This window comes from Poecilia mexicana, unplaced genomic scaffold (genome assembly GCF_051168715.1).
Source record: "Poecilia mexicana isolate PSO_F unplaced genomic scaffold, ASM5116871v1 scaffold_21, whole genome shotgun sequence".
Classification (NCBI taxonomy): domain Eukaryota; kingdom Metazoa; phylum Chordata; class Actinopteri; order Cyprinodontiformes; family Poeciliidae; genus Poecilia; species Poecilia mexicana.
In genome coordinates, this window is record NW_028263390.1 from 19,482,129 (window position 1) to 19,499,968 (window position 17,840).

The window sequence follows — 17,840 nt, forward strand, 5'->3', positions numbered from 1 at the left end:
AATACCCTGCAAGTACAAAATCCGTGCGCCAGCCCCGTCCGTGCAGAGGGGAGACGCTCGCGTTCCGCCAGCTTTCTACCAAAACCGAGAGCGCGCAAAAGGGGAACTTTTCCATCTCTCTCGCTTTTTTTGGAGGATTTTAAAGCACTTTTTAAATTATTATTATTATTATCATCGTTATTGTTACTATTATTATTCGATCGGGTCGTATAGGAGAGTAAGACCAAAATATTACGGGTTATTTTGGAGAAAGAACAATGTCAGCGACCTTCCCCGGACTTGTCCACGACGCAGAGGTAGGCTGCTTTATTTCATTTAATAGGATTTAATTTATAGAATAAAAGCGAAGGGTGCCGAGTTGGGAAAAAATGGTTTTGGTTAAACTGTAAAAGAAAAGTAGTTCATGGAGTGCAAGAACAGAAAAGGAAGTGGCTAAAAGAGTCTTATTTGGGTTTTATTTTTATTATAAATGTGAGTGATTAGGACATTTCAGGGCAGAACTCGCCTTTGTGTCTCCTCCATGGCGAGCAGCAGGGCTGGGTAGTGAATTTGCCAGCAGCTCGGTAATAATAATAACATATAAAAGCACGCCTTTTTAAATGCTGCACAGAGAGTGACAGGCATGCCAAAAGGAGGGAAAAAAACTACCTATTGCTCCTGTTGCAGCGCGATCGTTCCCCTCCCAGGCGCGTTGAAATGACATCTCCTTCAGGTGGTTTAAAGTGAGGAGGAGAGAGGAAGAAAAAAAAACCGCTTTGAGAGTGTGTGAGTTGTGTTTTGGAGTGTGTTTGGGAGGCAGAGAGGAGACACCGGCTGATGCTAAATGACACTGCTCATATCTTTCCCTGTCTCTTTATTATCTTCCAGATACGTCACGACGGTTCAAACAGCTACCGGCTCATGCAGCTCGGTTGTCTGGAGTCGGTGGCCAACTCCTCGGTCGCCTACTCCTCCTCGTCGCCGCTCACCTACCCAGCGCCGGCGGGGACGGAGTTCGCCTCGCCCTACTTCTCGGCCAACCACCAGTACACGCCCCTGCACCACCAGTCCTTCCACTACGAGTTCCAGCACTCCCACCCGGCCGTGGCCCCGGAGGCCTACGGGCTGAACTCGCTGCACTCCGGCCAGTACTACCAGCAGATCCACCACGGGGAGCCCGCCGACTTCATCAACCTCCACAACGCGCGCTCGGCCCTCAAGTCCTCGTGCCTGGACGAGCAGCAGCGGCGAGAGCTGGGCTGCCTCGACGCTTACCGGCGCCATGACTTGTCGCTGATGACGTCACACGGCTCTCAAGCCTACGGCGTAGGCATGCACCACCCGGACCAGAGGCTGCTGCCCGCCGCCGGCCTGGGCCTCCCTCCGCCGGCGGCAGACGACCTGCAGGTACCGGCGGCCTCCGAATCCAGACCCAAAACATAAAAAACAAACAAACAAATCTCCATTGTGATTGCTTTAACAAGAAGTAGTAAACACGGATATATCCCTGCCCCACTGGCCCACTAATCAAAAACCTCCCCCTCTTGTTCCACTGCAGTTCCGAAATGCTGAACAGATTAACAGACGTCTGTCTGTGAGACTCGACGCTTTCCACTCAGGGACTGTAACTTTACTCACATTGGATTTGATCTTGAGATAATTTTGTTTCCGAAGCAAAACGTGAGCGTACAAAAAGCGGGCTAAGTAAATGTCAAGTCCACACGGCACGACGCCTCTGAAAGGCAGGCCCGTTTCTAAAGGTTAATTGACTGGCAGTCTATACCGCCCTATTGTGAAACCATCCCTTTATTTCTCCCAGAAACACACGTGACCCATATTTTACATAATTCCTTTCGATGTAAAGAAATGGCCAAGTTGAAAAAAGGGTGTGTGTGGGTGTGTGTGTGTGTGTCTGCTGGGGCAAAGAAAAGCCGCTGGTTGCTCCATTCTCCGGTAAAGGGCGGATTAACGGATCGGGCTTCGGGACACAATAGCCGACTCGAGCAGCATAAAGCACCGTAGTTTATCCAATTACGGACTTAACGTCAATCAACTTTGTTACTTATGCAGCGACATCTGAGCCGGTTTTAAAGACGCGGCGCTGGTTAAACAAACTGACACGTAATTTCAGTCGCGTAAAATGTTTTTTTTTTTTTTCTCCAAAGCAGAATTTGTTCAACTGGTTAAAGTCTCATTTTTTATTTTACTTTTTTTTCTTTTTCAAAAGTTGTAAATCCAGAACAGTAAATATGGTTTTAAATATGTATTTTGCATGAATTACAAATGATATTATCTAAATAGAAATTATGATGTCTTATTATAATTTGATAATATAATTGTAAGGTTATAAAATATAAAATAGGTAATTACGCATGGACTGTAAATATTATGGAATACTTTGTATCTATTTTTTAGTTATTTTTTAAGTGTCGGGTATTTCTAATTTTAAAATTAGCGCATGTGATTTAATTTATATTTTGACGTAATGAAAATATATAATATCGATGCAAATAATTTTTAGATTGATAGATTTCATTTTTTCATTCAATTTAGAATTTTTATGATATTCTTCGGCTCCTTTTAGTTGTTTTTTACATACCGTTTCACTGGAGGCTTGTGGGATTTTAGAGGGCGCACTTTGACCTTTTATATGCCGAAAAGAAAGGAGCGGCTTGTGAACCTGAGCTTGCACGAGGCGGATGCATGAACCCAACAGATGCGCCCTGCCTTGGTCTCCCGCAGCCCCGTCGCATCTTTGAGCGCGTTAAAGAGATTTTCATGGCGAACAAAGCAGCTGCCACACCTTTCCCCGTCAGCGAGCTAATTCATGCAAGACCTCTGCGTTTTGTATATTGATTTTATAATCACTTTAGCTCCGGAATAAGAAGAAAAGAAACAGAGCAGGAGCTGGTTAAGAAGGCGCTCCATAAACCTTCTATCTGTCTTTTCTTTTTATTATTTTTTTTACCCGTCTCCTCCCAGTTTATTTTAATCAGAGGGGGTTCTGCGTGGGCCAGGCCTGGAGGCTCGCACAGGGATTAAGTGTTTTCTGAATAAAAATCGCGTGTTCTCCTTTTTGATGACATTGTTGATAGCACGCGAGTCTGATCCGGATCTGATGTCAGATCTCCATACATGCAGGCCCAGATCTGCGTTTACCTCCAGATTTCAACAGGTATCAGGATGTTGCTGCCAACTCTGGACACTCAGCGGATTTCTGAGTCAGGATGAGTGAAATTAGGCTCGTTTCTGAGCGAACCGTGAGCAGCATCTTTCATGATACTGTGACCTCAGATTTGCTCCAAGCCTCCTAAGTGGTGTAGTGGTGTGCACTTTCTAACAAAATGGCTTCCCTCTATTTGCTATAGCCCAAAGCTATATATATATATATATATATGTGTGTGTGTGTGTGTGTGTGTGTGTGTGTGTGTGTGTGTGTGTGTGTGTGTGTGTGTATAACCTAAAATTGTCTTAGAATTATAAGTTTTCTGATTTTACTTTTTATAGGTTTCTGTTTGAGTAAAACAAACAATGTACTTTTATTCTATGAACTACTGACAACATGTCTCTGAAATTACAAGCAGAAATTTAGTATTTATTAGCAGGAAATGAGAAACTGTCAAAATAAAAATAAAAAAGATGCAGTGCTTTCAGAGCTCAAATAATGCAAAGAAAACAAGTTTATATTCATTTAGAAACAACAACACCAATGTTTTAACCCAGGAGGTTTTCAATGGACTCTTAATCTTTTCCAGAGCTTTATATTTATGAAGTTGAATTGATGGAGGACAGGGGCGCCTCCAGAAAGTTTTGGACAGGGGTTGGGGGGCGTTAAAAATACTAAAATTAAAGATGATAACAGAATGTCTTGAGTTTCATTAGACATTTTGTTCTGACAGAATGTAAACATTTGGGTCTGTTTTTTTTATTTAAACAAGAATATTAATACTACTTTGTGTTTTTTTTCTCTCCAAAACAATATTTTCACCTTTATAAAAGTGACTTTTCTTTAAACCAAAAGTGACAATATTTTAGGAAGGTGACGACACTCTATTTGTTTTTATGTTTTCAAAAGTCGCCTGATTTTATAGTTTCAGCAAAATCCTAACTTTTAAAATATTTCCCACCTCTTGATTTTTGACTAAAATATGTGATCTTTCAGTTGACACAATGTGGATTAATGTCACATTTTAACTCAGTTTTTTTCTATTCTTTCTGGGATAAAGGGAGATAATGGCTGGGTTTTGAGTGAAATAATTGGATAAAATATTCATCTTTATTCCTCTTTGTTGATATTTATAAAAAAAATATTTTGCACATAAAATTTGTAGGAATTACATTTCCCCCTTTGATGTGATATTGTAAAAGAACAAAAAAAAAAATAGTCATGTCCTGTACTCTAAACTGAAGTGTTCTTGGTTAGGCTAAACCTGGACGAGCAAAAAAGTCACATTTTGGATATTTTTTATCCAAACAAATTAAAAGCAAGGATTTGTAAACTCTTAAATAGTCTTTAAAAAGCTAAAATGTGTAAAAAATTCACTTCTAGAATCTCTCAATTAATTTTTTGTTTTATTTTCACTTGCAAAGTTGGGAAACTCATCCATTAAAACAAATATTCACATGAAATACTTTCCTCACATGGCGGATTTTCAGTTCACAGCTGAATGTTTTGCGCACCTGCGCGTAAAAACAACAAACATATTACAGGCTTTTGCAGCAGCAGGCGTGTTTTTACAGTCTGCCAAACTAATGAGCGCTTGTCTCTGCAGGGCTCCGTGGAGGCGCAGTGTGGGCTCGTACTGAACGGCCAAGGGGGCGTCATCCGGAGAGGTAAGGACCCCCCGTTTATTTCCTCTCTGTGTTGTTGCACCGGAGGCCGTGGAAAACAGTCACGGCTCGACACAAGACAAGACAGCGAGCAGATAGACAAACAGGCGGAACACTCCTCTCTTGTCTGCTGTCAACATGTTACAGCAGGAACGGCACCGCTTTTCTCGCCTGTTTAAACACTACACGCACACACACCCGCACTGCTCCCCACTTCCACCGTGAAACGAACTGTCACTCAACACCTACGTTTTTTTTTTTTTTTGTGCAGGCTCACTAAACTCTCCCAGACAATTAAAATGTCAACAAAGTCACGAACTAATGCGTAGTAATAATAATAATAATAATAATAATAATAATGCTAAATGACACATCAAAAGGCAATGCTAGGCTACCTGTTTTGTTTACCGTTTATGCTAATCCGAATTACCATTATTAGCTGCGTTGTTAGCTGTGAGCACGATCAAGGAGTTTTACTTCCGTTGTCACTCAAATTTTACAGACTTTACAGGAAATAAAATACTAATAAATGATCAACATATGATATAATACGATATGTTTGCAGCCGATGTTTTTGTTGTAAGAAAGGATTGTAGAGAAGCTAGCTGACTATGCTAGTGCCTTAAAAGCAAGGAGAATTTTTCAGTCACATTCAATAGAATAAATAAAAGTTGCTTTACAAATGGAATATTTAGTTCCATTTTGTTGAATTTAAAAACAAAAAGTGATTAAACATTGCTAAGATTTCTTACAAATTAGCGTATTGGGGCTTTAATTTAACAGAATAACCCAGCTTTGCTGTTATCGATATGTAGATTTTGATCAAATTTGTATTTACACTATTCACTGGAGCTGGAGATGCCTTATTGAGTTAAACAAATAAGCAATAAAAAACTTGTTTGTGCTGCCCCTTATAAAATGGCACCTTGGGCAGTGAGCCATAAAAAAAGTCAGTCAGTTATTATAATAAATAATAAAAATACAATTTCTAATCTGTTCAAGTCTTTTATCTTTAATTTTCAATCACTTTAGTAGCTCACCATTGCAGTAATCTAGCATTTATCAATTAAATTTATTTAAAATTTATACAATTGGGTCTACATTTGATTCCTATTGCTTCCTAAATATGCTGTTTACTTTAGATATTATTATTTATCAGACTGGACTGCAGAGCGCAGATTTAGCCTGTGGGTTTGGAGGATGAAGGTGTCTGAATCTACCTGTGCGCGTGTTGTTTGAGCCTGAATAAACACGTAGCAGGCCGTCCTGTTTCCTCACGAGTGGGGCTTAAAACACGCTGCGGATCTTCTTTTTGCTCCATCAAAGCTCGCTTGTGTTTCTTTTCCTGCATGGTGACTGTGTGTAATTTTCCACACAGAGGCAGAAAGGAAGGCTGGTGTCTTTTGGGTTTAATTTTTCATCAGCCCTGCCCTGCCTAGGTGTTGGGGCTTTTCTCTCGGATTGACGCGGGAATCCCTCCGCCATCACTTTCGGTTAATGGTGCGCCGTATTTGGCCCTGAGCTCAGCCGCTGCAACCATCACAACCAATAATCTTTGCTTTACCTCCCGCTCCCGTATCGATAGCTTCTCTCGCCTCGGGCGCACGCTTTGATATGCTAATGCCGAGCGGGGCCCCCGGATTCAGCCGAGATCATATTAATGTTGTTCTTTCTGACTGCGGCTTTGGCGGCATGAATATTCACATAACCTTTTTCAAAAGAAAATCACTCAAGAAATGCGGATCCTACTTAGGAGGAGTCGTCTGTGTTTTTAATCACGCTGCTTTCCCTTTTCCCACTTCTTCAGCCTAACAGCAGCCCGGAAAGATCAAGCTGATCTGTCTGACGCGCGCCCCCGCTACGTTTCCCCGCGCACGCACGCACGCACATCAGCTCTTCTTTTTTTCCCCCCCTTTCTCTTTTTGCAGCTATAAACATTGTTGTTAAAATATGAGGAGAATGGCATTTGGCCCTCGTCTCTTTTTCTTTAATTTTCGTGGCAAACTCGTAAAAGGCGCTTGATTCCGCGTGTGATCCCGCCCGCCGCTCGCGCCGCAGCCCGAGGCTACTCTCCGTTGCTTAAATACCGTTATCGCCTCTGGGCCCGCGCGCTCCACTGACTGCACTACCGGCAATAGCTCTTTTCGATCGCCCTTGGCAACATAAAATACAAACTACTTTGAATCAAAACATTTTTAGGGGAATTAATATGATGTGAACCGCGCGGCTTTCAGAGACGCGCGCCCCCCTGTCAGAGCGCGTGAGCCTGACGGACAGGTGAGCGCGGGTTCGTGTCACATCGTGCCCAGACACGGGGCCGCGCACGCGCCAGCTTAACGAACAGCAGCCTTATCTATCGATTCCTTGAGCCTCCAGTCGTCCATGTTTGACAGGCTGAGTGGAAGTGGATGCTGGTACAAATGGTGCAGCTGGAGTCCAGCCGGCCTTTGTTTCCACTGCAGCGAGGTGTTCCAGGTATGAAAGCTGCAAAGCAGCTGGATGACACCTCTTCTTTATTTATATAACAGTCTTCCTGGAGCCAGAAAATGAGGAAAAGCCACAACATTTCTGCTGACTATGAATAAAAGATTGTCAGTGGAGGAGGAAGAAGAAAAAAAACAGGGTACAGCTTGTTTAGTTTAGTTTATGTTTATTTATTTGTCATCCACAAGAACGGTTTAAAAAGATTTGGCCCCCGGCTAATTTCTATCTGTTCTCCCAAGGCAGGTAAACAAAATGCATATAAGATACAAATAAAAACACGATTAATCGTCTTAATTCAAATTTCCCTTTATTTCATTTGGACGCCAACAGATCTGAGGATAATTTCAACCCACTAACAGCATCAGTGCAGCATTAATAATAATAATAAATAATAATAATAATAATATATGATGCCAATTAAAGCTTCAAAAGTATCAAACTTCAGTATCTAATATGTTGAGGATGGTTACTTTTAAGACTTTTGTTCGTTTTGTTTTGGTAATTCAAAGTGTGGCGGGTCTGGCTGCTGAGCAGCGTCAGGTCAGATTTACTAGCATGCACATTTCTATAGCTAAGCTAAAAAAAACTCATAACATAAAAGTCAACAAACATAAAAGCTCATATACGTTTATTCAAATTTCCTACTACAATAAATTGCAGCTTAATGCTAATCCTGCAGCTCCAAGAGGAAAGTTTTTACCGAAATGATCTTATCTAGTTCTCTACCTTTAGCCAATACATCTGATTACTTCATTGATGATCAGCTTTATAGTTGATTGCTTTAATCCAGAGAAAAGAGGAATAACTTTGTTTAAGGTTACAACTTTTTTAATGACGATATAAAACTTGGGGTCAAAACAGAAAATCACTTCAGTTTTTAGAAAATATTCAATTTTCCTCTTAAAATTCTCATCTTCTGGAAAATGAGAGGTTATTATTTGAGGCAGGAAGTTTCAGGTGATGTGGGACAGAATCTGAAAAGAAATTTATAACTGATGAATTCATGCAAGATCAGGCTGGATTCAGAAAATAACTAAAAAGTCAACACTTTACTACTAAAGGCAGCGCAAACGTTTTAAGAAGCGAGAGGGAAAAACATTTTATCGAGACTGAAGTGTAAAAAGAGAATATTCTGAAAATGCCTTTTAAATTTATGTATAAAGTTTCATTCCAGGACAAAAAACACACATTAATCACCGTCATGCTTACAATTCACTTACATTTTGTTTTATTTTAACTACAAAAAACAAATTTGTTTTTTGCTTACACTGAATCAACACTTTGTAAAGTTCAAAACTTAGTGCATAAATATCATCAAAATATAAAAACAAACCAAATGTTCAAGTCTACATGATTCAAATCTCTTATTTTTTAAGGTTTTTCCTGTTTTATGTCGTCTTCGTCTCGAATTCAACATGTTTTATCTGATTGCTCTGCAGTGAAATTAGATGTAGAAAACGAGGAGATTGAGACGTTTGCAGTTGTTAAAAATATTATATATCAAACATGAGTCAAAAGTAAATTTATTTGGTAATTTAGTGCTTTGAAATTGGGCCTCATTGGTCGAGTTCCCAACTCGCCCGTCTTCCTACATTTAGACAAACTATATAAATTATTCTTCATAAACGAAATAAACATTTCTCTACAATCACATATTGCTACAGATGTTCAGCAGGAGTTGCACGGCATCATTTGTTAGCTTTTAAGTTACAATTAGATTAGTGCAAAATAATTAAAATTTAAATCAAATGTGCATGGAAAGTTTTTACTTTGTTTTTTATTTGTGTTTTTGTGTCATGAATGCAAGTTTGCATTGATGCCAATGAGCTGAGCTTATTTTAAAAGCAAGAAGTAATTCAGATGATTTAATTCTGTTCTGAAGTTGACAAAGTTACTTGATTTTGGTGTAAACACATAATACCGGCCCTTTAACGAGAAAAACCCTGATTTTGTAAAGCTTGTGGATCTGCTTCATTATTATATTTCATATTAGGATAAATATTTTCCTTTTAAAACTGAATTAGATTTACCCAAAAGACACAAAAGTATCTAACAGTAGATGCACTGATGCTTCTACAGTGAGTTGTCATGCAATAAAAACCTTGTTGGTGGTCAAATTACCTCCAGAAAGGATCGTCCGATCTTAGCCTGCAGTGCCGCTCCATCAGCCTAAAAGGCGTCTTTTTATTTCACTTCATCACTTCCAACGCGGCTAATAACAAAGCGACACACCCTGCTGTTAGATCTGATAACGAGGCGGATAAATAATAGAACATAGCCCACAGTGGATCGACAGAAACCTTGCATTTCAGCCACTTAGGCTGTTCGCTCCAGTGAAAGCCTAATAATGAAAACACACACCCAGAGAAGTCAATACATATTTTACATCTGTACATAAATGCATCTCGGTCAGGACCTGCTGATGCAGGTGTGATTAATAATGCGAAGCCGCTTTCTGCATCTTGAAGGCTTCGCTTTTGTTTTTCCCCTCCTGGAAGAAAAACTCTTACATAAACTTTAATTCTGAGCCGAACCTGGAACACGAATACATGCAGATGATGTTATATTTAAATGTCTGCTTGAGGTTTGCCTTCCTTTCTGTGAGGATTTTCCTGAGATGATTGGTCAGAAATGATCTGATAGATAAAAGTTTTGCTTCAGCGCTTTAGAAATGAGTTTGTTTTTTTTTACGATTTAAATTTTCGGGGAACAATGGGTTCAGGCTGGAAAGAGTCGATTTGAAACATGCAGACCTGACTGGATGTTCTGGCTTTAGGGTTCATGTTGAAATGCAAAAAGTTTTCTTCTCATGCGCCAACTTTCCACCCGTCTGACTCTTTATAAATCATTAGAAATGAAACCTGAGCGAGAAACGAGATAAAAGATTTTCTCATTGATCCTGTCACATCTGCACATTTCTTTTCTTTGCTTTGCCTTCAGGATTAAACCAGATTTCACACAGATGAACATGAGGATCATCTCAACGAAACAACAAATCTACACGTTTCTTTTAAACAAATATACATTTACCCTCAAACAAGCCTCTTGCTAAGTATTCTTCTTTATTTTAAAGGAATAATATGTCAGTTTATGACCAGAAATGAGTTTCCTGAATGCAAACGGAGCAGAAGGAACATCCAGATTTCTTTTAATATTAAAATGTCCTTGTGGGCTCCCGTAGCTCTTCAGATCCTTTAAAACACACCAGATATATTAGGTACATTTTATTCTGTCCCTGGGAAAACAAAGCAGGCTGATGGGGTTGTGTTAAAGCTGCAGGGGTTTAATACTTTCATAAGTTGCTCCATTAATAATAATCAAACATGAAAATATTTTCTGCTGCTGTAATTATTTAGGACTGGAAGTGAGTAACAGGAAGAAACACATAAATACGTCTCAAATTGATAAAACACAAAATATTACTCATATATTCATAAATAAGTTGCACAGTTTAACAGATTTACTGGCCTTAATTCTGCTTTTGAATTACATATTTCACTTTTTTGGACAAAATTCAAACATCTCAGCAATTAAAAACTATCAGTTAAGTTAACATGTTGATAAACATTGAAATGTCAAAGACTATAATCTGTCCTAATCGGTTAGTATTAGGGCCATACTATGAAGAAAATGAAGTAGTATGAGAATAAAATCAAAATAATACAAGATTAAAATCATATAATAAGACAAAAGTCAAAATATTAAGAGAATAAAGTTGAAATAATGAAAATAAAGTCATATTATGAGAATAATGTGAAAATATTCAGAGAAAAAGGTTGTAGTATGAAAAATAAAGCAATATATTACAAGAATAAAGTTGAAAAAAATGAAAATAAAATCATAATATTACAAGACTAATGTGAAAATATTGAGAATAAAGTCGAAATAATACAAGAATAAAGTTAGAAACTTATGACTTTATTCTCATAATTTTATATATGAGGTAGCTCTCCCTGATAAGAGCTATCAGGGAGAGCTCTTATCTGGCTCTCCCTGATAATCCTGCACTAATCACATTTATTCCCAAACGTTGCCGTTTTTGCCCCTCTGACCTCTGACCTCTGCGTGTTTGCAGGCGGGACGTGCGTGGTGAATCCCACAGACCTGTTCTGCTCCGTACCGGGTCGCCTGTCGCTGCTCAGCTCCACCTCCAAGTACAAGGTCACCATCGCCGAGGTGAAGAGACGACTTTCCCCGCCAGAGTGCCTCAACGCCTCCCTGCTGGGCGGCATCCTGCGCAGGTCGGTGCAGAAACACAACCTGAATGGGCAAAATGTCTTAATTTAACCGTTTAAATCCTCCCACAACGCGCAGCAGTGGACGAGCGAGGACTTTTCTTTTTGGTGGAGAGGGATTTTTGGGTAGCAGAAGCTCTTGATTTTCAGGCCTAAATCTGGCTGCTGAGCTTCGGAGAGTCTTTGTAGCCCTCAGATAAAACGGAGGATATATTTCTGCGCCCACAAGAAGGCCGGGGCTGCACGCGCCGCCATGCCCAGGGAGCCAGAGGGAGGCGAGACCAGGCCAAAGCACGCCAGGATCACAGGCAGCAGAGGAAGGCAGGAGTTGCCAGCGCTGTATTATTGATGAGCTGGAGAGAAAAGGAGAAGAGAGGAGGGAGAGAATATGGCTACCAGACGAGGCATCAACAAAGGCAGAGGGAAAAAACACCAGCACAAACCGAGAGGCTTGTCTTTATGTGGATTAATATTGATTATGCTCCAAATATTGGTGCTACGTGTTAACTGTGCAGGAGTGGAGGAACTCCTCCAATCCAACCGTCACAACTCACTAGTTTAAGGTTTTATTAATGCCAAAAAGCTCAACTAATAATCCATCAATTATTCTGACGATTAATCAGCTAACTGGATAGAAACATTCTGCAGATTTTCTTTTTTATATATATATGCAGCTCTGGAAAAATTAAGAGACCCCTTCAGATGATCAGTGAAATCTAGAATAAATATACAAATATATGTGAGAGATACCATAAAACAAACTAAATTTGGATAATTTGTACTAAAATATCTGCATTTTTCTGTCTAAATATATATTTATACAGCTGTAGGAAAAATTAAGAGACAACTTAAAATGATCAGATTCTCTGATTTTACTCTTTATAGGTTTATGTTTGAGTAAAATAAACATTGTTCTTTTATTCCATGAGCTTCTGACAGCATGTCTCTGAAATTACAAGCAAAGATTTGTATTAGCAGAAAATGAGAAATGGTCAAAATATGAAAAAAGATGCAAAGAAATCAAGTTTATATTAATTTAGAAGCAACAAAACTAATGATTTAACTCAGAAATCAGTATTTGGAGGAAAAACCTGAAGGTTTTTAATGCGGCTCTTAGTTTTGTTCCAGTGCTGTTTGTAAGAAATACATTAAAAGATGAAGATAAACAAAAACATTTAAGATAAAATGTCTTTAGGCGACACTTGATTATTTGTAGCAAAGTTTGCATCTGCAGCTAAAAAACTCTTCAAACATGTGAAAGTTCAGCCTTTTCTGCTGGATTTATCAATAAATTGACTAATTTTGGATTAACTGAATAATAAACGGACAACAAAAGGTGCTTAATAAGAGATTTTTATTATTTTATTTATTTTTAGCTTTATTTGAGGAGTTTTGCACAGAACGCACTGCAAAAACACAAAATCTTACCAAGTAATTTTGGTCTAGTTTCTAGTGCAGTAAATAATCCCTTATATTGATTAAAAACCTCTAGTTCTATTGGCAGATTATTGAGCTTATATCATTTATGATCTTATAAGTTAAATTATCTGCCAGTGGAACCAGAACTTTTTCATCAATATTAAGGAATTATTTACTTACTTTTGAGTTAATTTGTCTTATTTCAAGTGTAACAAGATATTTGCATTAGAAACTCGACCAGAAATACCTGGTAAGATTTACAGACAAATGTTTTTTTAATATAATGCAAAATGTACAGTGTGTATATTTTGTGTAGTTTTGGTTTAATTACTGCTCTGATTATGTTGTTTCTTCAGAAAACAGCCTTTGTTTTTGAGCTCTACACCCACACAGTTAACGATTAATTGATTACTGAGTAAGGTGATGATTATTTCAATAATCGATTAATCAGATTAATCGTTTCAGCCCTATTTCTCAAAGAATAAGCAGTTAAATCTCAAAATTTGTTTCACAGAATCTCGGTTCAGTGCAGAATTAACTGTTTGATGTCTAAACAGTCTGAATATTTAAGATTTTGATCAAGACAAAAGCAAATAGCTCTGAAAAAAATCATAAAAAAGTTACTTATAAATCCTTTAATTTTGATGAAGGTGTAAAAAGTAAATCAGAAAATAGCTTCAGCATCGTCGGAGGTTATAATACTTCAGAGAGCAGATCAGGAAGCTTTTTTGAATAAAAACTGATTATCTGCTGATGTATTTTATATTTTTTGGCGCCCCTTAGGTCATGCCGCCCTCTGCAGAGAGCCACTTTGGTTTTATCAAAAAAGGTCACTAAATGTAAAATTTCTTTACTCATTGAGTTTCACATTCCTAAATACATCTTAAGAACGGTATGCGAGGGAAATGTGCCGCTACAACTGAATAATTGTTGCCTTCAGGACAACGAAGCGCAAAGCAAAACCTCGTTTTATGCAATGAATTAAATGTTTTCATCCTCACTTTGCCTTTGTCAAGTTAAATCAGTTCCATCACTGAAGCTCTTTAAAAGATCACCCAAAATATCGTCTCCTTCTGCAGCTAAACGTACGACTTTGTTTTGGCAGAGCAAAGTCCAAGAACGGCGGCCGGTGTCTTCGTGAGAAACTCGACCGTTTGGGCCTCAACCTGCCGGCAGGACGGAGGAAAGCTGCCAACGTCACGCTGCTCACCTCCCTGGTGGAAGGCGCGTCACGCCGCTCGTCACGTTTTTAATATTTAATCCGCTCTACTCCTCGCCTCCCTGCTCATTCCTGGTGCTTTTTGTTGGCTGCAGGTGAGGCGCTCCACCTGGCGAGGGACTTCGGCTACACCTGTGAGACCGAGTTTCCCAGCAAGGCGGTGGGAGAACATTTGGCGAGGCAGCACAGTGAGCCGAAAGAGACCAACGCACGCAAGAAGATGGTTCTGGCAACAAAGTGAGGAGGAGACAGGAACACGCTGCAAACAAAAACAAAATATTGCCAAGTAATAATCCGAGTAAAATAAGACAAAACTAATTTACAGCTGACTTTCTGCGGGATCAGAGCTTCTTTTAAGTCAATAATATTGATTTGTTTCACTTGTAATGAGACACTTTTCCCTAAAGTGAAACAATCTGCCAGTTTTTCATTAATATTAAGGAATAAAACGAGCTCCGGCTTCTGCTCCTGTAACTCAGTTTGTTCTTATTTAAACTGAACTAAGATATTTGCTGCAGAAATACTTGGTAAGATTTTGTGTTTTTGCAGTAAACATATAAAACACAATCATAAATAGTCTCATCTCACATGTTTCTGGATTTCCATGTCAGATGCATCTTTGATAAGTTTTCTTGGTGCTTAAAGTTTTTTAGTGATCAGTAAGCACATTTTTCACCTCATATCATTTATCGTAATAAATTTCTCAATAATTTTGATTTATCGCCATCACGAAAAATTCCAGCTGATGATAGTTAAAGACCTGCAAACTGTCTGGATGGTTAGTTTTGCTGTTTTCTGCACTGTTAAATGCATTTGCAGTTTAATTACTCTTCTTCGTGTGACTGGTGTTTGCTGTGACAGTCACACCAATAGTTACCTAAAAGAGAGTTCAATATATTTTACCGTCACTTTTATGATAAAGCTTTAAATCCAAATCGCCCACTCCGGTGCAAACCTCCTCTTTGAAGTGAATTTTAAAACCTGACCACGTCCTTCTCTACATTAGCAGTTTTTATTTTATTTTTTCTGATTTAAAGTGATGAAGATGGATGGGTTTGTGGGGAGAAGTGTGGGTTTGTGGTCGGGGACAGATGGTCAACCCTTCCTCTCTCCCTCCTCCTGCCTGTCAGGCAAATCTGTAAGGAGTTCCAGGACCTGCTGAGCCAGGACCGCTCTCCTCTGGGCTCCTCCAGGCCGACCCCCATCCTGGACCTGGACATCCAGAGACACCTCACACACTTCAGGTAGCATTTACACAAATTAGCACATCAGGAGAGAGAGAGAGACGCTCTATTTGTGTCACTCGTGGTTTTAAAAACTACTGCGAGAAGCTCTGCGCGTTGAGCCAGTGACCTCTTTGCTACTTTCCAAACGACGCAGCTGTGCTTTTGGAGATTTGGCACAAACAGCGAGAGGAGAGGAGCCTCATTACGGGAAATGTCACATTTGAGAAAAGTTACCAAACTGATAGAGAGGGTTGAGATATTCACTGAAGAACTCCAAGCTTGACGTCAGGAGAGTCGAACTCATGTTTGCTTTGGGCCAAATCCAGACCATGAACCCTCTTAAAGGGCCGGTTGTGTATTGATAAAAACCTGATCACTAACTGTTAAAATATCAATGAATTATTAAAATTAAATATTATTGAACATCTTTCCAGTCCCTCCAGGTTTTCGTGATTCTTTTTATGATTTTTTCCAATAAAAATCAAAGTGTTTGTGGTTCTAATTTGGAGATATTTGCTCTTATTTATGACTTTTTATTCCTCGCTGTGTAGATCCTGGACTATAATCTGAGATCAGTTAAAGCTGAGGCAGCTGTTTAGTACAAGAAAGAAAGTTTTTGACAATTTTTGAGAAAAATTTGCAATAAACTCCCAATTATGTATCAGCGCAAAAAAGTGCAGGAATTTGTTGATTTTGTGTGAATTTCCACAATAATTCTTAAGAAACTGGAGGGACTGATTGATATAATTTGGCAGTAAACAGATAAAAACTGCATTGATTTGATTGATATGATATTTAAGCACATTTAGTGTTTAGCCTAGAATCTGTAGGGCCACATTAAAAGCTACGGCGGGCCAGACTTGGCCCACAAGCCTCGAGTTTGACACATTTGCTTTAAGTGATTAATATGAAAGATGAGTATTTTGTTTTTGTGACTCTGCAGTGACTTTTATTCAGCATTATTTGAAATTTATCAAAGGAAGACAAATTAGATTTTAAGCTAATTTGTCCGAGACCTCATCTTCCCTGAATGGATTAAATTTTGCTGCCTGATTATTTCTGCAAATGAAGAACCACCCAGCTGTTTTTGGTGTCTGGAAAGTGAGCAGATTAAAAACCTCCTGATAATCTGATCTCCAGCATGTTTGGTCAGCTGGTTTTACTGCTGTACAATGGCTGCTGGAGAAGATATGTTTTGTTGTTGACTTACCATCCAGAACCCACTTCCTACATTCCTGTTGGTTGTGCAGAAGGCTCCACTTTTGCTTTTCAAAGATATACAGCTGTGTAATTGCGCATCTGTTTGCAGCCATTTTTTCAGGTGGTAGTGTTGACTTTGGGGGCGTGGCCAGCAGCAACCTATTTGGATTTAAAGTGACAAGACGCCCCAAAACATTCTGAAAGGAAGAACTGAGCAGATTAAAATCTCATTATCTAAGGATGATTTTGTGCAGAAATGTAAAAACATGTTTTGTATGCCCCATAGTCCTCACTTGTTCTGATGACTTTGTGAAGAAATCGCATTTCTGAGCTAAATATTTTAGCCACCTAACGAAAACGTGCAAAGTGATAATGGGGAAGGAAGGAATAGAGATGTGTAGGTCTAGAAAATTAATTAAAGTCTTACAAACCAACTATTATTGAATATACTTTGGTGACAATCAAAGCTTTTGGTGTCTAAAAAGAAGCCAGTATAAGAAAATTGACTAATTTACCAAAACCTAGAACTGTTCAAATGGAAGAAGCCAGTAAATCCTCCCACATGAAGCCTAATTTAAACATTCAGTGGACATGAAGAAGCAGCAGCAGCAGCTTTCACTGCAGTTTTGAGAGAATCTGCCGTGATTTAAGAGTCCTAAATAACCCCAAACTCTCCTCTGGCTTGTCTGGACTCGGTTGATCTCACGTTTCTCCGTCTCCTCCCTGCAGCCTGATCACTCACGGTTTCGGCACGCCAGCGGTCTGCGCGGCGCTCAGCACCTTCCAGACGGTCCTCAGCGAGATGCTCAACTACCTGGACAAAAACTCGAGCGGCAAAACGAGCGGGCCAAACGAGCAACAGATCAACAGCAGCTCGGAAAAGACGCAGCTCCGGAAAACAGCCGAATCCCAGAACAAAGACGGGAAGTCAGAAAAGACTGAGTAGCATCTCTTACCCCCGACACTCACACACCTGGTTGCCGTGCCTTGGAGCGCTGAATCTTAGGAGTGTATCTGTGTATGCGTGTGTGTGTGTGTGTGTGTGTGTGACTCCCACACATCTTTTTTGAATAACTTCTGAAGGAAATATTTATTCCTATTTATTTATCTTAAGTGGAAGTCTAACACTAATTTAAGTTTCCCGAACACAGAAAGTGAGAAATACAAAACATTACAAAGTATTTTTGGTCTAGTTTCTGGTGTAAATAACTAAATACATTTGAAATAAGACAAAACTAACTTAAAAGT

At 39.2% G+C, this 17,840-nt stretch overlaps 1 protein-coding gene across 1 annotated transcript; it reads left to right on the top strand.

Moving 5' to 3' along the window:
- Positions 1-813: 813 nt before the first annotated feature.
- Positions 814-17,538, top strand: tfap2d (transcription factor AP-2 delta (activating enhancer binding protein 2 delta)). The gene is made up of 7 exons (XM_015002068.2): positions 814-1,386; positions 4,752-4,812; positions 11,369-11,534; positions 14,053-14,171; positions 14,262-14,403; positions 15,297-15,410; positions 17,322-17,538. Exons 1-7 carry the CDS (start codon positions 817-819, stop codon positions 17,536-17,538), a joined length of 1,389 nt encoding a protein of 462 aa, XP_014857554.1. The 5' UTR covers positions 814-816.
- The last annotated feature ends 302 nt before the right edge of the window (positions 17,539-17,840 follow it).